Genomic DNA, 27,785 nt, shown 5'->3' on the forward strand with positions numbered 1-27,785 from the left:
GCAAACTGAAGAGCTCTGTGAGTCTTTGACAGAATGACAGAACCTGCACCTGCATATACAGGGGTTGGACAAATGGGTTATAAAACCTGCTCTGAAGCAAAAGCAGCAACACTTTTATGGCGTGAACTCAACACTGCAGTTCTAAACCTGACCCAATGTGGTGTTAGAATGTTCTGGCTTGATTCTTAGCAACAGAAACCTAATAAGAAACTGAACAGTGCCTCTGTGCCTCATATCAATAAAACACTTGTTAAATCTAAACATCATCTGTTAATGTCAATATCTAAAAAGACCAGCAATTCATTGTCAATAATCATTTAAACTTTTACTTTAATCATTTAATTCCCTGTGTCTCCTATAATGTTATACTGAAATTAATGCATCAGATGTAGTTTCATATAAAAGAGAGCCAACCTCATTTACAGTACTCACAGATATATTCAAAATATGTAAAACCCACAGCAACCATAAACTGCAGTTGTTGTTGATCTCTCGGCTGCTCCGTACACGTGTGAGGGGTCGCCACAGTGGACCAACTGGTCCACACAACAACTTGGCACAGGTTTTACGCTGGATGCCCTTCCTGATGCATCCCTCCCATTTTAATCCGGGATTTGGACCGGCACTGCATCCAGTGGCTGGGGTTTGGACATTGGCTGGGAATCGAACACGGGTATTCCGCATGGTAGGCAAGAAACCTACCACTGAGCCACCAGGGCCTGCAGTGTGGAGAAAAATAGCAGTTTTAAGTCATCACTGATCCCAGTATCAGTAGTTATACTTCAAGATCAAATTATAAAGTTATACTTCATTTGACCAAACACAGTTATCTGAAACTGTTGGTTTAAAAATGCCTGTATCTCTGTCCTTTTGCAAGAGCAATCCTAGGCTCTGAAGGGGCAGTGGGCTGGTTCAAACCATCTTACTCTGGGTCAGCTATCTAGGCCTGTTTGGAGATCATAAATATCTTTGGTTTGTTTCAGTTAGTGAAGTTATTGTTGTGTGAACAGCTTGCCTGATCAAAGTATTTCATAAACTACTGAGCTCCTGGGATTTTTATACACAACAAACTGAGAGTTAACTCTCAAGCCCAGATTAAGTGGAAGGGTTACGTCAGGAATTTGCCTTTATTTGTCACATATACATTACTGCACAGTGAAATTCTTTGGAGGTTTGGGGTCAGAGTGCAGTGTCAGCCATGATACAGCGCCCCTGGAGCAGCGTGGGTTAGGGGCCTTGCTCAAGGGCCCAACAATGGCAGCTTGGTTGCTGGGGCTTGAATCCCGATCTTCCAGAGCCTTTACCACTTGAGCCACCACCACCCCATGAAGGAAGGGCATCTGGCATAAAACCTGGGCCATGCAGGCGATTAGCACGGGAGTGACTGGGATGCAGAAGTTGCTGGGAGGCGTTGCCTAGGCTCCAATCAGCTCCACGTTGGTCTTTTTGGAACAAAAACAGGATGATTCTTTCAGACATGCCTTCAACTAAGACAGAGTAGTTGATGTTCAGCCTAAGGTCACACTCCCCTACCCCTATTTTGCAGTTATTAAACATAAGGAGGTTATACCAAGTGAAGCAGGGCACTCAATCACTAGAGATGTGGACAGAGTTTATTACAGCACTGGCCATCTGCCAAGTTACTGCTACTAACCTCAGACTGAAAAATGCATAGTCGTTAGCTCTCATATAGATAATGTCTTCAAAAAGCCATATTTGCCAAAGAACATACTGCACACAGAAGTTGATTGTTTAAACAAGAGTGTATGCTTTTTATTCAAGATTAGATACATTTCAAAGACAGTAAACTTAAAATCAAGCATTAAGATACTCCACAGATCACAGTGTGCAAATAAAACTTTTCCTTTGAACGAGTTTTTTATAAATCTCCAATTGAAACCTGTACAGTTGAAGCTAGTACAGTTTAGAAACAGTTTATATTTCAGTCTGAACAAAGCATTGTCAGAATAAAAAGTTACTGAATTCCAGTAACTGAACTGAACACGTAAATATAAAACTTTTGGTCATAAATTTGAAGTTCATCATTTGATGATGACACTGATCATCACAGAACCTAAAAGAGGTGTGTGGGGAAATAATGACTTCCTTATAAGTGAAAAATATACAAACAAACCTGAGGTTGGCTGATGATATACAGCATGACATACAATATATCTTTTATTCAGACCATTTGACATGAACAGTAGGGAAATCCCAGCGGTCTGGGTGACCCGTGTGCATTAAACTGCTGTAAGGAGATGTGCTCCATTCAAAAACAGGCACCTGGTCACATGTTGGACCACTAACTGCCAACATCTCATACTGCCTGAATAAACCATAGGATGTCATCTGGAAAATAAGAGACAAAGAAAAGAGGCAGAGACAGAATGAATGTTTCAGAATGCTTAGGCATATTTAAATGTTAGCGTGAAAAGCAGTCATATCACACAATATCAGTATTATCATTTGCATTTTTTCCCTTAATATGACTTTTTTAAAAAAAAAACCGTAATAGATTTCTTGCCTTCATGTCTATTCCACCATGAGGCCGCTGTCCAAGAACTCCAAAAGGGTATGTGCCATTAGCTGGGTTCAGATCAGATCGTGCAGAGATTGCATTCTCGCCATTTTGGGCTGGAATACAGCCATCACACTTTGACAAAGGGTCATTCTTAAAGTTATTGTACCTGTGCCACAAGAAAGAAAGATTTGAGAAATGAATTAATGCAGAAAATCCACATGAGGCTAAATGAGGAAGGATAATTTAGTCTCTCCTCCAATGAAATCAGACACGATTTGAGATCAGAGCAGATTTGTACCTCATTAGGCGCATCATGGACTCCATGTCAGTAACGAGGGACTGGTTGCGGCGGAACATCTGAGCTCTTGGATTGTCACTGAAGGAGAACCATGAGCCATACTTCTTCACCAGATCTGGACCACCACTCGCATTAAACACCTCATCAAAATACCTAGAACAACCCAGAACAATGTGTATATACACACACATTATTATGTACATAATACTATATGTTCTAGATATGAGGCTGTAGATATGTTACTAGATATGAGTATCTGCAGTTTGTTATTGTCATTGGCAAGTATCAGGGTTTTAACCTAGAGTTTTGCAATAGGGTAATGAGTTGGATTAGTCCAACCGTAAGAATACTAGGGACTGAATGATCAGGCTGATGATTATCTTAGATTGTGAATGATTAATATTACAATATACACAATCTCTGTAAAAACAGGCTGTGAACACAGTTTAAGACGTTTTGTCAGGTGTGGTGAAACTGCTCAAACATTGCATCCCAAGTTGTTTTATGAACCTATACTTGAAATTGGGGGCATTAGGGTTCCGGTAGTGTACTTTATAAAAACTTAGTTTGATAAGGAACTTTGCAAGGAAACATAACAGACAACTTAAGCCAAAGACATCAATGGGAAAATGGTTTGGTTGCTCTGTCCAATAACTGCAGAATAGTCTAAAATGGCAACAGGGAAGGATCTTGTGGGCTCACTACCTGTCTTCCAACTCACTACCAACTCTGCTTGTGGCATCAGCAAAACAAATGTAGAAGCCAGGCATGGGAGGAGTTTACAGTGGCTATGGGAAAGCATTTTCAGGTAGCATCAAGATGTTATGGCAAACATTTTGGCAGCTCATGAGGGGAACAGCAATTCAGGGAAGTATCGACTCTACTGTGGATATTGTTTATTGATGAATGGAGCACTCTGATGAACTCTAACTTCATGCCAGATGTCCATGTCTGCGGTTGAAACTGTGGCCAGATCTCATCCATGTCTACAGCCTTGTCACTTTCCCTAACCAAAGATGGTTATAGATAATGTGGTGTGATTAACAGGTGTCTTCAATACTACAGATCTAGGACTGTGTCTTTGGGCTGGCAAATTGGGATGTTGGTCCTTATTATTTATAAAAGAGGACCAGAGGATGTGTAATTATGGGTTTTTATCATGCTTCTCAGAACAACAAGGTTCCTCTGCACTCTTGATGGGATAAATGTCTTACTCTTCTCACTCTCTATGAGGAGTTTGGCAATCATAAAATGAATGAATGAAATGAAAGGAATCCCTATGATTACAGAAATATATATGTTGAGCTAGTGCTTACGCAATATTGTAGCTGGCCCAGTAACTGGTGTTATAGAGTTCTTCAGTTTTGTCTGCAGTTTGGATCATCCCTCTGGAAAAGAAAGAGATCAAGTATGAAGGATATACTGTTATAAACTTCTGTTCAACCACAGTGCCAGTACGACTTACAAAACTTTAGAGAATTACTCCTTTTTGTCTATATTTGTACAAAAAAATGCAGTTAAAATGTGGGAGCCAACAGAGAGACAAAGCACATTCATACTTGTGTAAAATCTTATGTTTACATACTACTACTAATAATAATAATGATAACAACAACAACAATAATAATAATAATAATAATAATAATGATTAAACTAATTTTATTTCATGGTTATTGTCCAAGATCCATAAGAAAAAATAAGATACACTTGAATAAATCTCAGATTTATTTAAATAACAGATTTAACGCCACTTCCACAGAGGACATCCAGATAAAGCTGCTCTACATTAATCCTAAGGGGTGTGTTCAATACAGCCTGCTTAAATTACAGCTTTTACCCACTCTGTATTAAAATACAAGCCCCACTGGACCCAAATAAAGACCCCGTGACACCCTAGATGACACCCTAGATCCCAATAACAACCTACAATACTGGTAGCAACTCGAGTGTGTGAAGCAAAATATCTGGTTGTAAGACTTGCCTCATACCCAAATTATTCAACACATTCTTTTGTTTTATTTTAAACTTTAGAACTAGGTTTTTCCGAACAATTGCCTTTTTTGTATGTTTAAGATACAAGTTTATTTGTTATTGTTTCATAGCCTATTTAATGCTTTTTACATAATTAAACATTTGAATATATATTAACATATATTTTTTGCATATTTTTAAAATATAATTTATATTTTAAAAACACTGCTTGTTTTAAGGAATTTGGTATAAAAACAGGATCAAATATGTACATCTAGGCTAAAGATAATCTCAATTTTGTTGACTCTACACTCGCGATCTCTGGACAATAGGGCTAGTGTTGTGCCAATCACGAGCCTGAAAGGGTGAGGCTTTTAATCCAAAGAAAAACATCCTAGCTGTGAATCAAGAAGATTCAGCATCATGCTTTTGGAAGCATTTTGCTGGAAAAGGTACTAGTGCACTTCAGAAAATAGATAACACCTTGAGGAATGAGGATTATGATGAAATGCTTATAAGAAAAACTATAAAAGACATTTTCATTTAATTTCACTGTCAGTACCGCTTATCCAATCTATCCTCAGGTCACGGGGCGCCTGTGCGTCAGGCGTCATCAGGCATCAATATAAAAGACATAATCCAGAAATTTTAAACATGGAAACTCCGCAAGTCGATCCTCACAAAGCCGCAATTTCCAAATTTTTGTGGACTGAATTAAAATGTATGTCTGAGTAAGCAGGCACGCAAGAGAAGTTTGGTTCAAGTTAACCAATTGCATATTAACCATGTGCATGTAGACTTTATATTATTAACCAAGTGCATGTAGACTATATTATTAACCATATTAACCAAGTGCATGTAGACTTTATATTATTAACCATATTAACCAAGCGCATGTAGACTTTTGACCCACTGAAAATCTGATATAGCAAATTAAAGAGAAAAATAATAGTACTTTGAAATAAAGCAGACACCATAATTAACACAGAAAATGTATGGTAATCTTTCTGCCCACGCATACAACTATTCAGCATGTTGCTGTGAAACCCCTGAATTATTTCTCATTTGGCATCAAGGCTACACTGGAGCAGTTCATAACCAAGAAGCTGAATGTGGCAGAATGGCCCAGTCCAAGCCCAGAAATCTGATGTAGAATGTAGGGCAAGATATCAAACAATTTTCCCAACAAGACCATCCAGATAGCCCTTTACCCAGTCATTAATGCTTCATAAATGGAAGGAAAAACTAATGGAAAAATGTTTATGTTCAGACTAATTAAGTACAACCATGATAGTTGAATGTCAAACATTCATTCAATGTTTGTCTGTTAAACCTTTTTGTGGGCAATAATAGCTCATTTGTCTGCACTGGTCATAACAAATGATTATTAATATCTAGTAGAACCAAATGGACAAATTCTGAGTCCAAATTATGATTTACTTACGGTATTTGCTCAAGCACAGTTAACAAGCCTTTGTTCAGATTGGGTCCGCCTGGATTGAAACCCTTATAGTCAACTATCATCCACTGGTTGTTGTGCCTAAAGTAGGGGGGAAAAAAAACAAAAACAATTACAGCAAAATTTGCAACTTCTATTTTTTTTTTTCTAAGCCATGAGCTTAAGTGTCTCTAGCAAAAGAAACAGATTCATGTAGTGCTTCAGTCTTGATTATCAGCGTTTATGTTTGTGCGTTCCTCACGTTCCACTGTTGTATTGACTGAAAATGTCGGCCCACTCTTTCCCAGATCGAGCTAGTCTGTTCGCCACAATGTTCCTCAGCCACTCCAAGACAGAGGCTTGAGGCTTCACAAACTTCCACAAGTCAGAGTTACTGTTGCCGATTGTAGTTTCCAGTGTAACCTGAAATGAGAGGCAACATTGGAATGTCCAAGAAATGTCCAAGCATACACTTTCTTTTAGTTATGTACACAAACTACTTTAGTATACATAATGGAAATGGTAAGCTTAGTGGTTGAGATGTGGGGATACTGATCAGAAGGTTGCAAGTTCAAATCTTAGGACCACCAACCTCCCACTGCTGGGCCCTTAAGCAAGGCCCTTAACCTTCAACTGCTCAGTCAAATGCTATAAATGTAAATATACAGGGGTTGGACAATGAAACTGAAACACTGGCCAATTTAGTGTTGGAGGTTTCATGGCTAAATTTGACCAGTAATAGCACAGTTTTGCTTAAAATATTGCAATGCACACAACATTATGGGTTCAAAAGAGGACAAATTGTTGGTGCACGTCTCGCTGGCGCATCTGTGACTAAGACAGCAAGTCTTTGTGATGTATCAAGAGCCACGGTATCCAGGGTAATGTCAGCATACCACCAAGAAGGACAAACCACATCCAACAGGAGTAACTGTGGACACAAGAGGAAGCCGTCTGAAAGGGATGTCCGGGTGCTAACCCGGATTGTATCCAAAAAACATAAAACCACAGCTGCCCAACTCACTGCAGAATTAAATGTGCACCTCATCTCTCCTGTTTCCACCAAAACTGTCCGTCGGGAGCTCCACAGGGTCAATGTACATGGCCGGGCTGCTATAGCCAAACCTTTGGTCACTCGTGCCAGAGACAAACGTCGGTTTCAATGGTGCCAGCAGCGAAAATCTTGGGATGTGGACAATGTGAAACATGTATTGTTCTCTGATGAGTCCACCTTCACTGTCCTTCCCACATCCGGGAGAGTTACGGTGTGGAGAAGCCCCAAAGAAGCGTACCACCCAGACTGTTGCATGCCCAGAGTGAAGCATGGGGGTGGATCAGTGATGGTTTGGGCTGCAATATCATGGCATTCCCTAGGCCCAATACTTTTGCTAGATGGGCGCGTCACTGCCAAGGACTACCGAACCATTCTGGAGGACCATGTGCACCCAATGGTTCAAACATTGTATCCTGAAGGCGGTGCCGTGTATCAGGATGATAATGCACCAGTACACACAGCAAGACTGGTGACAGAGTGGGTTGATGAACATGAAAGTGAAGTTGAACATCTCCCATGGCCTGCACAGTCACCAGATCTAAATATTATTGAGCCCCTTTGGGGTGTTTTGGAGGAGCGAGTCAGGAAATGTTTTCCTCCACCAGCATCACGTAGTGACCTGGCCACTATTCTGCAAGAGGAATGGCTCAAAATCCCTCTGGCCAATGTGCAGGACTTGTATCCGTCATTCCCAAGACGAATTGATGCTGAATTGGCTGCAAAAGGAGGCCCTACACCATACTAATGAATTATTGTGGTCTAAAACCAGGCGTTTCAGTTTCATTGTCCAACCCCTGTACTTTGTGCAACCCATGTTTGAAATAATTGCACATAATTTGCCAATGATTGAACAATGAGTTCTCAAAGATAATGCGTCGGAAGCAGGGGAAAATGGACAAGAAAAAGGATGAGAGACTTTCATAAAATTCAAATTGTAATGTCTAGATGATTGGGTCAGAGCATCTCCAAAATGGCAGATCTTGCAGTAAAATGCAGTGGATAGTACCTACAAAAAGTGGTCCAAGGAAGCAAAACCACTGAAAAAGTTCTAGTGCACCAAAGGCTCACTGATGTGCATTGGGGAAAAAATACTAGTCTGCTGGTCTGATCCCACAGAAGAGCTACTAGCACAAATCCCTGAAAAAGGATTGGAAATGGAAATAATATAAATGTGTATTTATATATGACATTATTTAATTGAATTTATTTTATTTTTTTGTGTGTAGCAGTGAACATTATTTTGTTTAACAGTGGACAGTGTCACAAAGCAGCTTCACAGGAATATAATCCACATCATTATTTTCATGCAAACATAAACAGCATCTTACCAGACCACTGCTGAGAATGTAGAAATCATCTCCTGAAAAGATGGAGCCGGGGTAAGAGGAGAAAGCCTGAGTACTCCCAGGAATCAACGTATGATCTGCAGAAACGAGTGGATGAAAGAAGTGTGTTTAAACTCAGTCAAGTTGCCCGTATCGGAATGTTTAGCTGAGGAAAACAGAGATTCACCTGTCAAAGATGTACGGAATGAAAAAACATATTTCTTCATGATCCTCAGCATTGACTGATAGTTGTTCCATGTGTCATGCGAGACAAGAAGCTCTTTGTTACCCGGCAGGAGTTTGATTAGAGCAGAGCAGGATCCGGATCCCACTGTGTGTGATTGACTGGATTTGTTCAGTGCAGCCTCCAAATCCTCCAAGTCTCCAACCATCTGGAAAAGTCTGGGTTATGAATTGAAACCAGAGTGAAATTCTGCAAAAAAGCTCTACAAACAAAAACACTTCATTCACTTGATCCTGCCAGATATTGCACTTTTATTACAGAGAAAATGGCTCACGTCAAAGTGTACCTTCTTATCAGCAGATGATAAATAAAGGGAACTTTAATTTTGGAAACTGGGTTTAATATTGTTATTTGATATTTTTATCAATTAGCCAAATGAAAAACTGTCTCTCAGAGCCATATGCTACTCGGCTTTGTGACCAAATATGTTTGTTAACTCCCTGGGCAAGCTGAAAATGTTCAGCATAGGTTCTTACTTTTCCTTAAAAAAGTATAACATTAAACAAATAAAAAACTACGGACCTTCTGCATCACATTGTGAACTGAAAAATTACATTACCAATAACTGACCACTAAAGTTGAGCTTTCTGGTGTACCAGAAGCGAAATACTGGATACGAATGGTTTCATATTTCCGGTTTAAAATCTTAAAAAGAAAATCAATATTCAAGGCTAAAATGTTCTGCTTGTTACTGAATAAATAGCCGGAGTAAACAGAGTTCTGAGATCGTGGTGTCAATGATCCCCCCACAGAAAAACAAACTTTTACAAGCCACTCACAGAAATCCTAAAGGGTTAAAGTAGAGCTCTGTGTCTGGAAATGTCCACTGTCCACTATAACCATCTTCCAAACCTTTCAGCTGCATCAGAGACAAATGGACCTGAAGGAGAGCAGAGATTATTTAGGAGCCTCGGTTAGTATGTATCGGTGTATGGAGAAACATAATTCCTTCATAGATATTAACCAAATTCGCTTATCTAGACTTGGGTGTAGATACAAGTGTCTGATCTCTCTTAAAAAAGCTCGTATTTCATTTACATCTATGAATTATTATTTCCTAGGAAAAAAATATCTCTAGCCTCCTATGGCATTTATTACACAGACATAGATTATATAAATATATACATATAAGCTTTATTTTCTCAAAGAGGACAGAATTCATCCAAGATGGGTTTTATTATCCAGAACCAATGGGAAACAGGAAAATTGAAGGGTCACTAATCATCAAAACTAAAACAGGAAAGGAAGCGGGCGTACCTGATGCCAGTAAGGCGACTCTGCAGCCATCTCAATTTGCTCTTTCACCCACTGTAGATTAGTGGTAATGTATTCTTTCAGACGTTTACAGTAGCCCAGGTCATCTGATTCACAATATCCCATCAGCGTATTAATCCAGTGCTTATAGATGAGCTAACGTTCATGCACACACACACACAGAGACAAGAAAGGTGAAAGAGAGATCATGAGAGATTGAGTGTGAAGATCCTGATAAATACAGACCTAATCAGATGAATCAGTTCAGCTCATGAGTAACAGTAATTCAATTTTCTGCTAAATACCTGTGAAGTGATTGCTCCCTCCACAACTCCAGCACTATAAGCTTGCATCATATCGTTGTACTTCCCATTTGTAACAACCTCCAGGTATGACCACCTGAAAAGGATAGAAAAAAAATTAGGTATTTTAAAAAATGTATTTTAACGTGCACAGGTGATATTTACTTAACAATTTACATCAACAGCTTTACAGATACCAAGTGGTGGGAAAAAACTCCACGAGACAAGCAAGAATCCAGATACAAAAGACAATGCATCCTCTTGTGGGTGACACGAGTGTGAGAATAAATCATTGCTTCTTCCTCTCGATGGAGCCATGGTGCCCCTTTATTTTTATATGTGAAAATGCCTGCCTTTCATAAGGGTGAGGTTGTGGCAGTCATGGGATTGTTATGTTTTCTATTTGCACATCCCTTAGCTAAGGAAAATTAACCACAAGCTTGAATATTAACCCATTAATTTGCAGACACAGCGAGTTGACATTGACTCACTGAGAGGGAAGTCATATCTTATTCTCCATAACTGTCAGGTTCAATTGAACCGTTTACACATTTTCGACAGACAATGTGTTAAAACCTATAGTTTTACACTTCAGTATTGGGAAATCATGCAGTAGAAATCAATGAATAACTCCAATAACTCATTCTGACAAACTCTTGGAAGGTGTGATAAAGTGATTTGTTGTAAGATTGCTGTAGTTCAACAGGTTACACTGTAGATGATGTTTTAACATCTTGATCTCTGCATGAATAACCCCTAGTACAGAGTGTCTGACTACAGAATACAGACAAGTGAATGTGTGTAATCTCATTAATCCAGTGTCACCCAGGTGAGGAGGAGGTTTTTCTTTTGGTTCTCTCAAGCTTTCTTCCTCATGTCATCTCAGTGAGTTTTCACTGTCGCATCTGGCAAATTCATACTTTTAAGTTTCTAATGGATATTTTCAACAAAATCATTTCCAAACATTTATCCCAGGCAGGGTTAACCTTACAGTAGTACTCAACTCTGTTTACTGTTAGAATTTTAAATCTTTCATCACTTGAATTAAGATTATATTTAATTTTAAGCACAGCCACCACAAGACCAGACTTCATAACAAAAGTTGTTTAATACTGTTTCAAATCAAATCTTTGCATAGCTATGACAGGACACACTGGTAAGTAACAATGCCTTGGAAAAAAACAAAAAAAAACATAATCTGAAAAGAGTCATCATAATATGCTAAAATAACTAAGTTACATTAGATCTGACATTACCAACACATTTTCTAGGAGGAAAAGTGTGAGCTATATATTTTCTGTCAAAGTGTTCATAAATAGAAGTGTGCCTGGTAAAGGTAGCTAGCAGCAGGGACGATTTTAGGATTTTCATTTAAGTGGGGCTCAGTCCCCAATGAGGGTATAATAGAAAAAATAAATAAATAAATAAATAAAATAAAGGTTTGACTAACAGGGTGGGATGGTAAACTTAATGCAGCATTCAACTGTATTGCATAGATGTGTATAACATTTGAGTACTGAACAAGCCAAATACGAGTCTTCCTGATCTCTCTCACACACACACTCACACACACTCTCACACACACTCTCACACACACTCTCACACACACTCTCACACACACTCTCACACACACTCTCTCACTCACTCTCTCACTCACTCTCTCACTCACTCTCTCACTCACTCACTCACTCACTCACTCTCTCACTCACACACTCACACACTCACTCACACACTCACTCGCACACTCACTCACTCACACACTCACTCACTTGCCCCCTGACCCTCGCTCTGTAACGCTGCGGTCTGCGGATTGAAGAACGCGCTGAAAGACGGGAGGAGCCGAAATCTGCCGGAGTTTTCATATGAAATGTAAAGGGGACTGAGGAGATCACTTATTCGTGTACAGTTTATGGACAATCGCAGAATTTTAGGGGGCTTTAAAATGGCCTAGCGACGCCCATGACTAGCAGACTAGCTAATTTGTTGTGAATGTTATGAATACAGGTCTTGAGTACTCTATGGGCTCGATGAATGCGCAGGCGCGTTTCCACATAGCAGCTACAGTAAATCAACTGACCACTCCGTCACTTTTTATTAAACAGAAACGAGTAATATATCATTCCAAACTAAAGGGTCTGTTTTTATTTCTGTACACTCACAATAATGACAAAAATTTTACATTTTAAATATATTATAAAATAAAGAAAAACTAGGTTACATACCTGCAGATGCATTTTAACAGCCGGAAAACTAATTTTGCACTGAACTGTTATATTTGCCCCTTATTGGATTTCAGGATGAAATTATTTTTAAATTTCCAGGACTGAAATGCATTTTTATCACTCGCCATGGTGGTCACTCTCAGACAGTGTATTAGCCTAAAGCTTTCCGAGGCAATGTGGATTAATGTAACTGGCAGAAGCGCCGCAAATTCAAACCAGAGAACCAATCAAAAGCATCAGAATAGCACCGCTTTAACAAACTCTAACAACAAATTAATATTTATTCAACATATACTAGTTTTTTTTTCAAAATAAAATATTCAGATGTAACTCTATTTGTAATCTTTAACATTTGCATAAGTAACTGTAATTACATATTTTTCTAAGTAACTGTAACGAGTTACTGTTACATTTATTTTAAAATTAAGTTACGTAACGCCGTTACATGTAACTAGTTACTCCCCAACACTGTCTTGTACACCTTCCCCTTGATTCTTGCTGAACTTTTTCTATCCCACAGAACTCCCGACACCTTTCTCCACCCATTCCAACCTGCCTGAACTCGCTTCTTTACCTCTATTTGTGATTAATGACAGATTAATAGAAAACGGTTAATGACAACAAAAAACAAAAGTAAAGAAAAGAGCAACAAGCAGTGAGGTGTCTGAGATCACAGGCCTACCCCGTCTTAACAATGTCATCTGTGAAGTTGGCGAATGCGACATAATCTGTCTGAATGCCCTCCTTTAACTGCAGTTTTCCGGTCTGCTGGTTAACTACAGCAGACAGCAGGTGTGTGTCCGCAGCTGAGGTCACACACACGAACAGGACAAACACCAGACAGCGAAACATGACCGCGTTTCTTGCGACTGTCTGAAAAACTCTTTAATTTACTGCTCATGTGACCACGCGCCCCAGCAGGAGTCACGTGACCTCTTCTCACAGCGCGTGCTGAACTTAAATTTTTAGTGGGATGTGTTGCAAATCTCCACATATCCCCAGAAACAGAGCAGGCACCAGGGTTGCCAGATTGGACTGAAGATTTCCAGCCCAACCACAGCTTAAAACCCGCCCGTTAAAAAAAAAACAGCCCAAAATGCATACTGTTATAACTAATACAATAACAAATAGTTATAACAGTTAATAACTTAATAACTAACGAGTACAACAACCCGCTAATCAAGACTGAAGTCTGATTGGACAGGACTCTCCTGAACCTTATTGGCTAAACTGAACCATATAATTAAAACGTCAACATTACATATTACACTTTATTGTAAAGTTCGTTTGAATAGAAAATTAATAAAATATCATGTTTATAGTCAAAAATAAAAACCCGCCAGCTGCCTCAAAAACCAGCCCAGATTTTATCAACCTGCTCAATGCACTTTTTCCCGGTGAGACGTGACCAAAAGAAGCCCAATTGGGCGGAAACCCGCCCAATCTGGCAACACTGTCAGGCACTTGAACGCCACAACTGTGAGGCTTTTTCAGCAAGCTGAAGAGGTTGCCAGTTGTTCACCACTGCCTCTAGTTCTTACGCCGGTAGACGGCGCATTGAAGCAGTTTATTGTCACTTGCTCATGGCTCAGAAAATTCTGCATTTATTTCCTCTTACCCAAAGAAGCTTGTACATTTCTGAGATACTGTATAATGAACTATCAAAATAGTAGCACCTGAAACAGCTTGAGCAGTTCCATCAGAGATCTCTAAGGTCAATCATGGGCAGAGTGACAAACCTAGAGGTTTTGGACAGAGCCGGCCTGGTCAGCACTGAGGCCATGATCATGAAGGCCCAGCTTTGCTGGACAAGTCATGTCCTACAAATAGACAGTTGTGTTCTTTATCTCACACCAGATTCTCCTGCTGTACTGCTGTACTGTGGCAGTGGAGGCTTAAGTGGTTAAGGCTCTGGGTTGTTGCACAGAAGATTGGGGGTTCAAGCCCCAGCACTGCAAAGTTGCCACTGTTGGGCCCTTAAGCAAGGCCCTTAACCCTCTCTTCTCCAGGGACACTGTATCATGTCTCACCCCACCCATCCAAGGATGGGATATGTGAAGAAAGAACTTCGCTGTACTGTATATGTGACAAATAAAGGCTGTTTCTATTCTATTTCTGTGGCAGAGCTTGAATCTAGAGCTGCGGACTGAACTTGCTGGCAAGCAGCAACCAACCAACCAGGCCTATAGGATGTTTAAACAGTGTCGCTGTGAAACGGTCATTGTTGCCAGATGAGGGAGGAAGAACCATACTGCTCCACTGATAGCTGTCTATCTACACTCTTATCTCCAGAGTGTGTACATCTTAAATGGGACTTAAGGAAGATTACATCATCGTAATCGAATGTCAACCAACCACAATAAAGATTTTTTTCACATTTTATAACTAAATGCTAATCAACTGAACAGAAATACAGATGGTGTGTAGGCCATGTCACTTAACATGTTCTTGGTAATCACCAAGCTTCAGACACTGGTGACTGCTGACTATATCGCATGGAGATTAGTTGAAAAAACGAGAATAAAAGTTTTCCTGATTTGCAATTCTGATCAAAACATGTTAAAAAGCTGAACTGTGTCACTACAAACTAGGCCATTTGGGGTAGAATTAAATTTTTGCTGCAAGACTAGAACAATGACAAATATTTCTACCTGTCCGTTCAACATTTTAGAAGGAGCTTGTGATTTCAGAAGGAAAGATAATAAGGATCATGTGTGCAATGCTTGTTGAGAATCCCTGTGGGTATCGTAGCTAAAGTTAGCTTGTGGTTATGGGTTTTTGGCCTCTGTTCTATATTTTTTCTAGATTTGAGTTGGAATATGTAAAGATGATGTGGAACAACCAAACATGACTGTTCATTATTGAACATTTTATTGCACAGTATACATTAAAATTTCCATTACAAAGGATTTAAACTTTCTAAACAGGGCAGAACAGCACCACTTTAGAGCATCTTTCAAGAAATCTTTCTCTTCATCTGAAAACATTCAAACAAGCATTTTGTGCTTAATATTCATTTTGTTTATTGTCAAGGTTGCTGGTGAGTTTTTATTTGAAGCAATAAAGGTGATTCAATCTTCATCCAAGAACAAAATTTATTACCATGAATATGGCAGCATTAAATGTCATAATATGGTGCACGTTTGCAGGGGGTTCAGGGAGTGACCTTTACCAGCAGCTTTAGATTCAGTTTGAGGAAAAGACAAAAGCAAAAGGGGGGGGGGACATACAGACTGGAAGAAATTCAGAAAGAATAAAGGTGATGCTCCTAAAACAAAGCATCAGTTAACATTTTTCAAATACAGAACTCCATATTTTATGCAAATTCATTACATTTCCATTTATTAAATAAAAATAATTGAGAAAAATTGCTTTTATTCCTTCTTCAGTGTACAGAGGTTAAGGTTAGGTGGACTGTGGTAGGCTTTAGTATTATATGTAAATAAATATGGCACAATACCACGTTTTCATGTCCAATGCTGATACTGAATCCTTTGACAATCAGCTTTATTTATCTGATTAAATCCCTTCACACAAAACAACTATGTAAAACACAAAGTATACACAAAATAAATCCTAGGATAAAATATAATCATGTCTCTTTTAAACATGTCCTGGTATTGGGTCTGTGCCATCTCTCCTTGTAAAGACAATAAAAAACTGTGTCATACTCTGCATGTCCACAATATCTGGGTCAGTGCTGTTCTCCTGGACCTGTCCGCCCGGACTGCAGCTCTCGTCTCTTTTATGACTCTTTTTCTTCTGCTCAAGTTGTTCTTTTAGATTCTTTACCTGGATATAAAGTGTATGTCATTTTTCAGAAATTCAATGGCTGATGATCGAAGGAATAAATGTATTTTGTTATACATTAACTTCTGTTATATTCCACACTACAGTCAAGCAGGAGGTCAGGTTTCACATTTTACAAATATTTTACAGTTACATATTACTAATGACCCACACAGGATTACTGATATCCAGTGTAACTGAAGACAGATTTATTTTGCGATAAACTCTTACTATGCAGATGATCTATGAGTAAAGCTCAGACATTTGTGAGGATAAAGGCCCTTGATATTGACCACTTCTTCACTGTATTATTATTACTACTTTTATTTATTTTGTTATTTTTATTACAACTCCACACAGACAGGAATGCCTCGGTTATCAACACGTATGACAGTGTAACAGAATTTTCCTAATATTAAGCTATTTCACCGACAGATTTTCCCTAAAACTAGAACATTCTCTGGTCACAATGATAATGCCGTAAAAATCCCACAAACATTCAAAACAATTTATTACATGATAAAATCAACCATAATTTTAAGTTCGAAATTACATATATATTTTTTACTTTTTTATTTTATATTTTACATCGGTATTAAAATTAACTAAAAAAGCAATTAGATAGATAAAATTTTGCTAATTAGGAAAAATCCACAAAACATGCAAGTAAACCTGAAGCATTAAACTATTCAACTCATCCATCCATCCATCCATCCATCCTCTAAACCATTTATCCTACTGTATCAACAGGAGCCTGAAGTCAGTCCCAGGAGACTCGGGGCACTAGGGAGGGTTCACCCTGGACAGGATGGCAGTCTATCACAGAACACAATCTCACACTGCCACACTACAGACAATTTAGAGATGCCAATCAGCCTACAACGCATGTCTTTGTCCAAGAAACTAATTCTATTACCTCCCTGATAGATTTGGAATAAATCTTGGCACGCTCTGTGCTGATTTTCTGATGTCTTTTGTCTATGACCTTATCTTATGACCACAATACACTTTGTGACCAAGGAATTCTTTGTTCTGCTTCACTCCGTCGGCGTCCCACCTGTAGAGATATCTGCCACCACCTCTGCTGACACCTTTGATGCGTATTGTTTTATTGCACATACATAATGACAAAGATCTTTGATTTGTATAAATACTCCCTGTCTGTCTCAATAAGCTTTGAAGAGCATTGACCCTGTGTGGTTCTTTTGGCATAATTCTTCCCCGGTATCAGCTCACAGGCAGCGACAGCAGTGTGAATTGGACTACTTCTCTGAAGTGAACCCCAAAAAAAAATTCTATCGCTCCCTCAGGAACAACACTGTGCTATGAAATTTTATACCAAATACATATACCAAGTATTCTAATATTTATAACATCCTCCACAAAGTAAACCCATTCCACTTATTCCCTTGATGTGTTACACTTCAACCCTTCCACTTCAGATCACTTTCAAGTGGCTTTAAAATGAAGACCTTTTCATATATGGACAATTCCATACATCACTCAAAACTATACATTAAAACTCCAAATGTTAGCAAGTAAAGAACAATCACCAAAGCTTCACAATATACTTGCATTCTCCATTTAAAATGTCAGTTATTAAAGATCAATATCTCACATCAGATCCTGGGGGGGAAAAAAACAAAAACATGGTGCAATAATTATCACACATGTGGCAATGTCCTGTGAAATACAGATCAATGTAGATCAGGTAGCACTGAATAACATTTTCAATTAACCCCCATTCTTAAATAGTGCAACAATTCAATTCAATTTATTTTGTATAGCGCCTTTTACAATGAACCTTGTCTCAAAGAAGCTTTACAAAAGAAGAAAACAGAGAAAGGGGAGGAGAAAATGAAAAATAATAATAAAAAATAAAAAAATAAAAAAAACTAATTAACTAGAAATAAGAATAAATTATTAAATTCTATAATTAGTCTATTTTATCCTATTTATCCTACAAATAAAGTGAGCATTTAATAAAGGTGAGATTCTTACCTGTTCAATCAAATTCTCTCGTTCATCCACCAGTTTCCTTAGACGGATTTTTGAAAAGCAGATCAAGAATTTATAGACAGAACATAACAGGTTTTTCTATACATCTATACATTATTATCTTATTTTCTTTAAGTGACTAATATATTAACCATTTTCAGTGTATTACAGGTATGTATTAAAAAAGCTCTGGTCAGTCCTAAAGGACCAAAACACTGGAGGTTATTATAATGTGCTACTACAGGAGATTCAGAAGAACTGCCAGAGACAGATGGAGGCAGGTGATTCTCTTGAACTTCATGGTCAAAATCCTGTTGGTGTTGGAACTGGCCACCTCTGGAGCCCCCTACATTTTCATCTCTAAACAGCTGCAACTCCTGAGTGCCTGGGAGATTGATTGAGGAATCAGTGGAAAAGGAAATAAGAAAAAAATGTCTGCTTTTTTAAAATATACAATTTTATAGGTGAAATGAAAAAGGGAAGGAAGAATGAGAGAGGAGGTCAGGCTCCAAAGCATAGCTACTCCAAAGCATAGCTACCGACCAAATGTGAATACTGAAGAGAGAGAAACATGCTGCACCAATATGTCTAATTTGTTGTAAAATCCATTAAAACATGGAAAGCAAGAGACTAGATAAATTCAACTTCACAGTGATTTTCATGCTCCACCTAAGAGCTGTTGCCTTTGACCAAATGTGAATCTGTACACATGAAAAATGGTCATCCATCATCATAAAGGGGGAAACAAAGAGCTTTGTTGACATGCACAAGGCATTAAGCACAGATCTAAATCACTGATATAATAAAGCTAAGTTTATCAACTTGTCAGGAAAGATACTGAGGGGGCAAATAGAATCCCACAGAAGTTCCCATAAGACCACTTCTGCCATCAGGAACAAGATGCAGCATTTCAAGCATCACATTTTGTAACTTTAACACTTGCAAATGCAGGAGGGAAATAGAAAGTGCATTTCAGAATAAGTGGAATTTAACGCAAAATCAAGCTGTTAGAGATAACGTTCAGAAATCACAGTCAACATGCCAAAAGCCCAAAATGTGCATGATACCAAAAGCATCTGTTAGCTTAAGCTGGCATAACGCAAGAGCAAAAAAGATATCTACTTGTATATTTGGCCAATGAAAGCTTACCTAATACACTGCTCCCATGCTGCAGTTCGGTGCAGGCAGACCCACTGCTCACATTTCCTTCCACTTCTCCATTGGTGCACAGGTCTGGTCCAAGGACAATGCCATGTTTCTGTACAGAATATTTTAGGATTAAATTGGTCCACATGTTTAGCTTGATGTTCAGGACACTGTTATGGTGACGTAGATGAAGGTAGGTGAGAGTATGTAAGCAGTGGGCAAGAAATATAAAAGGGTTATGTGAGAGGTATGTGAGGGGCATGTTTGCATTTCCCCTTTACATTTACCTTTAAAATGTCTTTGAGTTGAACCACCTCATCCCTGAGCTCATCCCGCTCAGTTCGAATGGCATCAGAATACTCTTTCTGCTTCTCTAAGGCCTGAGAGGAATCCAACAGTGTTGTGAAAAAGATGAAGCACACGCACACACAAACACACAGGTGTAGTGATATTTAGTACAGCCTGTTCAGACAATACTGTGCTCTGAGTGAATGCGTTTTTGACACAACAGCTTCATGCAGCATACCCCAATTTTCTTATCCTTCCATTCAATAGTTTCCTGCAGGTCAGAAATCTCCCTAACAAAGCCCTCTTGTTTGAAGTGTAATTGACGAATCTCCTGGAAGCAGTATGAAGCAATATGGAACCCAGGGTAAGGAGAGAAAGAAGCAAAAAAGCATAGAAGGAAGAAAGAATGCAAAAGATACTAAAGAATTTTAAACGGCAGTGAGTTTAAAGGATCTGTTTCAGGACAGTCATAAACACAGTACTCACAGTCAGCAGCTCTTCACTTTGCTTCAGTGTTTCTTTTTGCTCGATGAACTGAAACTGCAGTATACTGTGGGCATGCTTCTCTCGCTCCAGATCCTGAAAGGATGATTCCACAGTTGTAAAAGAGGTAGAACAGCAGTGTGCCCTGATCTATCCCCAACATCATCAAGAGTTTACTGGGAGTCTAGTGTTGCCGGATTTTCAATTTTCTGGGAGAATCGAGCTCTTATTAAATGAACAATTTTGCGTTTTTAATACATTATATTGTTTCAACATCTACATTAAAAGGGACGCAGTCCTGTCTGTTCACACACGGCTCTTAGCACTGAATGCATTGTTTTAATACTGCTTTATTGTGAAAAACTGCTACATTCATCACGCTTTTACTTCTGAACAATTAAAACTAGAATGCTGCATTTCCAGAAGAAAATGCGAGTGTGATTGCGAATATGTTGCTTAAACTATTGCAAGACATGCTCAAATAATTAAAAAAAACCCTCCTCCCTCACTCTAGCTGACGTCACACACACACACACACACAGTAACGGTCTAAAGTCCGTGAAAAATCCATTTAAAAATCCATCTAAAAAAACTATAATACTTATCAATATGAAAACTAATAACACACCTAAGCAGTATTTTAGCGTTGGAAGCTGGTTTGTAGCTATTACTGTTTACGCGATATGTTGCTTAAACTATTGCAAGACATTCTGAAATAATACACAAATACAACTCCGAGCGGGTCTCTGAGCGGGTACCATAAAGGATGAAAGCTATCACTGGCAAGTTAACTTATAAAGATGAGGTTTACATCACAGCACTTAGTGCTACACTCGGTTACAAATATAAAAGCTATACATGCTTAAACTATTGCAAGACATTCTCAAATAATAAATACAAACTAAAGTCACAGTTAAAATATGAAGTCTAAACGCACTAGTGTGTGCGCTGGGAACAGTTTAAAGACGATGCGTCCAACCTCTTCCCTCACTCTAGCTGACGTCACACATAACGTCAGACATTTAAAAATGCATATAAAATAAACTATAATACTTATCAGCATGAAACGTAATAGCACACTTAAGCACGGGCGCGCTAACAAATAAGCTAAACTGCAGCTTATAATACTACTGAGATCAGTGGAGTAAAGGTAGTAAAAGCAAGGTGACTTATAAGCAAGTTGAAACATGCTTTATACAACTCACTGCACTGTCTTGGTCACCAATTTACTTTCCATGTCTGTCTTGTAGCTGACTTGCAAAGTGCAAGAATTGCTTAAGGAAGAAGTTGAGTGGCTGCCCGAGCTTAAAGAGCTGCACAGTACTAAATTAGCAGAAGCTAATTGTTGCACTGATGCGTTTTCTAAAATTGAGCACTCAGAAGGAAGCCCAGAGGCCGTGGAGATCTCCAGTCCCAATCTCCAGTCTACTCATCAGAAGCAGCTCTCAGACGTAAAGAGTATGTTACGCTCCACCACAAACACTAAACTGATCATTTGTCTCATAAATGATATTTATACAATATTTATTATAGATAGCTTAAGATAGTTTATCTAGTTTTATCTGAGGACTATACTATGATTATTAGGTACTTATATTCAAGGTACTTTAACATACTGAATAAAAAGGATACCATAATACCAACACTGTAATGTAGAAACTGCAGAAAATACAAGTCTGATTCTTTACTGCAAGAGAAGACACTGGGTGTGATGCTTTTTCATTCCTTATTCAATTTTAATTAACTGAATTTTTGTCTGTTTTTCAGGTGAGTTTTTTTCTCGGTACAAGAAGGGAAAGCTGCTGGGGAAGGGAGGCTTCGGCTCTGTCTACAGTGGACTCCGGATTGCAGATAAGAAAAAGGTAAACGTTCTCCTCCATAAACACTCAAGAACACACTGTATGTGTCTGCCTTCTCCAAGACGTCGACTCGGACACGTCTGACCCCACTGTGACATGACCACTGTGGCATGAACCTTTTGTAGTGATTATCAGGGCACCATGGTCCATAAACTTTTCCTGGAAGACTGAATTTTTATTTCGATAAAGGACTTAATAAAGGATTAAATAAGGACACATCATATAATGGCTGTGGATTTGTATTAATCACAAAAACGTATGCCTTTCAGAACTTACTAATTATGTCTTTGTGTTTGGACAGGTCGCCATCAAGTATGTTATCAAGGGTGACAAGTTTGAAACCATAACCATTGTAAGTAAACATATTCTTATTCGTTGTAATTAAATTAGATCCTGCTCACCTGTGGGAAATTCTATTATAATCTGTCTTTCATAACAGATTTTAGAACGACACAGCTGATGTAGCATTAATACCATTGTAACATTTCTGTTTAGCGTAGCTTGGATGTATTCATGCCAAATCTGTGCTTGTTCAAATTTTAGCCCGGAGAGAAACAGGACCTGCCCTTAGAGGTGGCGCTAATGAAGATGGAATCCAAGCCACCTCACTGTAGCAACGTGCTACAGCTACTGGAGTGGTTTGACGTAGGCGATGTGATCATCTTGGTTTTGGAGCGGCCCAATCCCTGTATGGACCTCTTGAAATTCGCTAAGCTTCAGAAAGGCGGCCTGTCTGAAGCACAGACTCGAGAAATCATGGTGCAGGTGGTCCGGGCGGCTCGTCACTGCTGTGACCGCGGAGTGTTACACCGCGATATTAAGCCCGAGAATCTCCTCATCAATCCCGATACCATGGAAGTCAAACTGATTGATTTTGGCTGTGGGGCATTGATGCAGGACGAACCCTACAAATATTATTCAGGTAATTTCACGGGATAGAATCGAGTAGAAAATAGTTTTTAAAACAGTGATTCTGTGACATTTTGCTGACGGTGCTCCTTCACTCTTTTACACTCAGGCACTAGGACATATATACCTCCTGAGTTTACTGTCATTAGAGAGTACACGGGAATTCCTGCTACCATCTGGGGTCTGGGCATACTCATGGTTAAACTGCTCTGTGGAAATTGCCCCTTCAGATCACTGCAGGACCTCCAAGAAGGGCACCTGAAATTGTCTTCAAACTTGTCTCGAGGTGAGTCGGTGCAGAAACATCACATTTACAATTAAGCTGTAAACTGGCGTAGCAAAAAGACTTTCAAATCAAATGTTGACTATTTTCTTTGTACGTTTATCTCCACAGAGTGCTTCGAGCTGATAATGTGGTGCCTGGAACTCACCCCTGAAACTCGCCCAACATTCGATGACTTGGCCAGGCACGAGTGGTTTACTGGAGACAGGTTCAGGACGTGTCATCATCACAGTTCAGAACATTTACACTGGCCAAATTGACTGGTGTGTTAGATGCAGTAAATAGAATGGTCATTATTCAGAAGATTTTCACTTGATTTAGAGTGAACACGAAACCTGAAACTGATGCTGAATATTCAGTGTTGTACCTTGATGTGTTAATGTTAGACCAACGTACCTCAGAAAAAGACCACTAAAAAGGTCAAATATGTGCAAGTGAGTTTCCTGAAGAAACACAATCTCCATGTTGAGTTTATTCAACTGTGAAAACACTTGCCTGAGTGTAACAGAGGGTGCGTCTCAATCAGCCCTCTAGTTCACTCGGTCACCAGTCAGTCTATCATAAACATGGTAGAGACCCAGACTCACTTCACACGGAGACACAGATGACTCCATTTCTGCCAATTTTCCAATTTCCTTAGCCATCCGTGGGCATCAGTGATTTTTACAAAAACAAATATATCAAATATTTACACATGTGGGTGATTCTCACGAGATCTTGGTTTTAAAAATTTCAAACATGAAAATTTAATAAATGCTTAAATTACCACCATTTTTTAAAATATATATATTATATATATTATATATGATATTTCGGTAATGATAATATCTATACTAGTCTGAGATTTATATTGAGACTTGTATACTAGTCTGAGATTTATATTGAGACTTGTGTACTAGTCTGAGATTCATATTGAGACTTGTGTACTAGTCTGAGATTCATATTGAGACTTGTGTACTAGTCTGAGATTCATATTGAGACTTGTATACTAGTCTGAGATTTATATTGAGACTTGTGTACTAGTCTGAGATTTATATTGAGACTTGTATACTAGTCTGAGATTCATATTGAGACTTGTATACTAGTCTGAGATTCATATTGAGACTTGTATACTAGTCTGAGATTCATATTGAGACTTGTGTACTAGTCTGAGATTTATATTGAGACTTGTATACTAGTCTGAGATTCATATTGAGACTTGTATACTAGTCTGAGATTCATATTGAGACTTGTATACTAGTCTGAGATTCATATTGAGACTTGTGTACTAGTCTGAGATTTATATTGAGACTTGTGTACTAGTCTGAGATTTATATTGAGACTTGTATACTAGTCTGAGATTCATATTGAGACTTGTATACTAGTCTGAGATTTATATTGAGACTTGTGTACTAGTCTGAGATTTATATTGAGACTTGTGTACTAGTCTGAGATTCATATTGAGACTTGTATACTAGTCTGAGATTTATATTGAGACTTGTGTACTAGTCTGAGATTTATATTGAGACTTGTGTACTAGTCTGAGATTTATATTGAGACTTGTATACTAGTCTGAGATTTATACTGAGACTTGTGTACTAGTCTGAGATTTATATTGAGACTTGTATACTAGTCTGAGATTCATATTGAGACTTGTATACTAGTCTGAGATTCATATTGAGGCTTGTGTACTAGTCTGAGATTCATATTGAGACTTGTGTACTAGTCTGAGATTCATACTGAGACTTGTGTACTAGTCTGAGATTCATATTGAGACTTGTGTACTAGTCTGAGATTTATATTGAGACTTGTATACTAGTCTGAGATTCATATTGAGACTTGTATACTAGTCTGAGATTTATATTGAGACTTGTGTACTAGTCTGAGATTTATATTGAGACTTGTGTACTAGTCTGAGATTTATATTGAGACTTGTATACTAGTCTGAGATTTATACTGAGACTTGTGTACTAGTCTGAGATTTATATTGAGACTTGTATACTAGTCTGAGATTCATATTGAGACTTGTATACTAGTCTGAGATTTATACTGAGACTTGTGTACTAGTCTGAGATTTATATTGAGACTTGTATACTAGTCTGAGATTCATATTGAGACTTGTATACTAGTCTGAGATTCATATTGAGGCTTGTGTACTAGTCTGAGATTCATATTGAGACTTGTGTACTAGTCTGAGATTCATACTGAGACTTGTGTACTAGTCTGAGATTCATATTGAGACTTGTATACTAGTCTGAGATTTATATTGAGACTTGTGTACTAGTCTGAGATTTATATTGAGACTTGTGTACTAGTCTGAGATTCATACTGAGACTTGTGTACTAGTCTGAGATTTATATTGAGACTTGTGTACTAGTCTGAGATTCATATTGAGACTTGTGTACTAGTCTGAGATTTATATTGAGACTTGTGTACTAGTCTGAGATTTATATTGAGACTTGTATACTAGTCTGAGATTTATACTGAGACTTGTGTACTAGTCTGAGATTTATATTGAGACTTGTATACTAGTCTGAGATTCATATTGAGACTTGTATACTAGTCTGAGATTCATATTGAGGCTTGTGTACTAGTCTGAGATTCATATTGAGACTTGTGTACTAGTCTGAGATTCATACTGAGACTTGTGTACTAGTCTGAGATTCATATTGAGACTTGTATACTAGTCTGAGATTCATATTGAGACTTGTATACTAGTCTGAGATTCATATTGAGACTTGTGTACTAGTCTGAGATTCATACTGAGACTTGTGTACTAGTCTGAGATTCATATTGAGACTTGTATACTAGTCTGAGATTCATATTGAGGCTTGTGTACTAGTCTGAGATTCATATTGAGACTTGTGTACTAGTCTGAGATTTATATTGAGACTTGTATACTAGTCTGAGATTCATATTGAGACTTGTATACTAGTCTGAGATTCATATTGAGACTTGTGTACTAGTCTGAGATTTATATTGAGACTTGTGTACTAGTCTGAGATTCATATTGAGACTTGTGTACTAGTCTGAGATTTATATTGAGACTTGTATACTAGTCTGAGATTTATACTGAGACTTGTGTACTAGTCTGAGATTTATATTGAGACTTGTATACTAGTCTGAGATTCATATTGAGACTTGTATACTAGTCTGAGATTCATATTGAGGCTTGTATACTAGTCTGAGATTCATATTGAGACTTGTATACTAGTCTGAGATTCATATTGAGGCTTGTGTACTAGTCTGAGATTCATATTGAGACTTGTGTACTAGTCTGAGATTCATACTGAGACTTGTGTACTAGTCTGAGATTCATATTGAGACTTGTATACTAGTCTGAGATTCATATTGAGACTTGTATACTAGTCTGAGATTCATATTGAGGCTTGTGTACTAGTCTGAGATTCATATTGAGACTTGTGTACTAGTCTGAGATTCATATTGAGACTTGTGTACTAGTCTGAGATTCATATTGAGGCTTGTGTACTAGTCTGAGATTCATATTGAGACTTGTGTACTAGTCTGAGATTTATATTGAGACTTGTATACTAGTCTGAGATTCATATTGAGACTTGTATACTAGTCTGAGATTTATATTGAGACTTGTATACTAGTCTGAGATTCATATTGAGACTTGTATACTAGTCTGAGATTTATATTGAGACTTGTATACTAGTCTGAGATTTATATTGAGACTTGTATACTAGTCTGAGATTCATATTGAGACTTGTATACTAGTCTGAGATTCATATTGAGACTTGTATACTAGTCTGAGATTCATATTGAGACTTGTATACTAGTCTGAGATTCATATTGAGACTTGTATACTAGTCTGAGATTCATATTGAGACTTGTATACTAGTCTGAGATTTATATTGAGACTTGTATACTAGTCTGAGATTCATATTGAGACTTGTATACTAGTCTGAGATTTATATTGAGATTATTTTATATTTATACTGCGTTGTGGTAATGAGAATTTCAGCCAAAAATGCAGTAAAATAGAAAAATAATTCATTCTCATGTTGAAATTCCACATTGTGCAAGGTAGAGAACAGTATTGTCTTTATTCTGATGCTTTTTTATATTACTAAATTACACTTTCTTATTTAAAATCATTAGTGCCGTGGTGTTTCAGTGGTTTCGTGAGAATCACCCATTGTGTATATTGTTTATGCCATGCTACTAATCATTTGAGAATACTTCTGAATTATTAGTTTGAGAGACAGAGACAGCCCCTAAAATGTCCAATTCCCTGGTCAGCGCCCTGATTACTGAACCAGTGAGTGGACAGAGACGCGCTTGTTGTGATCAAAGAGATTTCAGAAACAACCTGAATATCTTGTGAATGATTGTCCATAACCCATATTGAACTTTCGGATATTTAAAGATATCATTTGTGTCATTTCTATGATATTA

At 38.1% G+C, this 27,785-nt stretch overlaps 3 protein-coding genes across 3 annotated transcripts; 1 reads left to right on the plus strand and 2 right to left on the minus strand.

The window, feature by feature from the left end:
• Positions 1-1,744: 1,744 nt before the first annotated feature.
• Positions 1,745-13,576, minus strand: LOC131355160 (putative phospholipase B-like 2). The gene is made up of 12 exons (XM_058393430.1): positions 13,312-13,576; positions 10,411-10,504; positions 10,109-10,261; positions 9,631-9,731; positions 8,795-9,009; positions 8,611-8,705; positions 6,491-6,651; positions 6,235-6,330; positions 4,136-4,207; positions 2,820-2,972; positions 2,525-2,687; positions 1,745-2,349 (listed from the first exon to the last, which is right to left on the minus strand). Exons 1-12 carry the CDS (start codon positions 13,479-13,481, stop codon positions 2,179-2,181), a joined length of 1,644 nt encoding a protein of 547 aa, XP_058249413.1. The 5' UTR covers positions 13,482-13,576; the 3' UTR covers positions 1,745-2,178.
• Positions 13,577-15,641: 2,065 nt separating this feature from the next.
• On the minus strand, positions 15,642-20,709 carry LOC131353820 (leucine-rich repeat flightless-interacting protein 2-like). Its single transcript, XM_058390893.1, has 6 exons — positions 20,704-20,709; positions 20,337-20,483; positions 20,089-20,181; positions 19,850-19,942; positions 19,566-19,674; positions 15,642-18,801 (listed from the first exon to the last, which is right to left on the minus strand). Exons 1-6 carry the CDS (start codon positions 20,707-20,709, stop codon positions 18,548-18,550), a joined length of 702 nt encoding a protein of 233 aa, XP_058246876.1. The 3' UTR covers positions 15,642-18,547.
• Positions 20,710-21,099: 390 nt separating this feature from the next.
• On the plus strand, positions 21,100-23,644 carry LOC131353821 (serine/threonine-protein kinase pim-1-like). Its single transcript, XM_058390894.1, has 7 exons — positions 21,100-21,138; positions 21,584-21,791; positions 22,101-22,195; positions 22,494-22,544; positions 22,736-23,114; positions 23,211-23,387; positions 23,496-23,644. Exons 1-7 carry the CDS (start codon positions 21,100-21,102, stop codon positions 23,642-23,644), a joined length of 1,098 nt encoding a protein of 365 aa, XP_058246877.1.
• The last annotated feature ends 4,141 nt before the right edge of the window (positions 23,645-27,785 follow it).

Source organism: Hemibagrus wyckioides, linkage group LG06, assembly GCF_019097595.1.
Source record: "Hemibagrus wyckioides isolate EC202008001 linkage group LG06, SWU_Hwy_1.0, whole genome shotgun sequence".
Classification (NCBI taxonomy): domain Eukaryota; kingdom Metazoa; phylum Chordata; class Actinopteri; order Siluriformes; family Bagridae; genus Hemibagrus; species Hemibagrus wyckioides.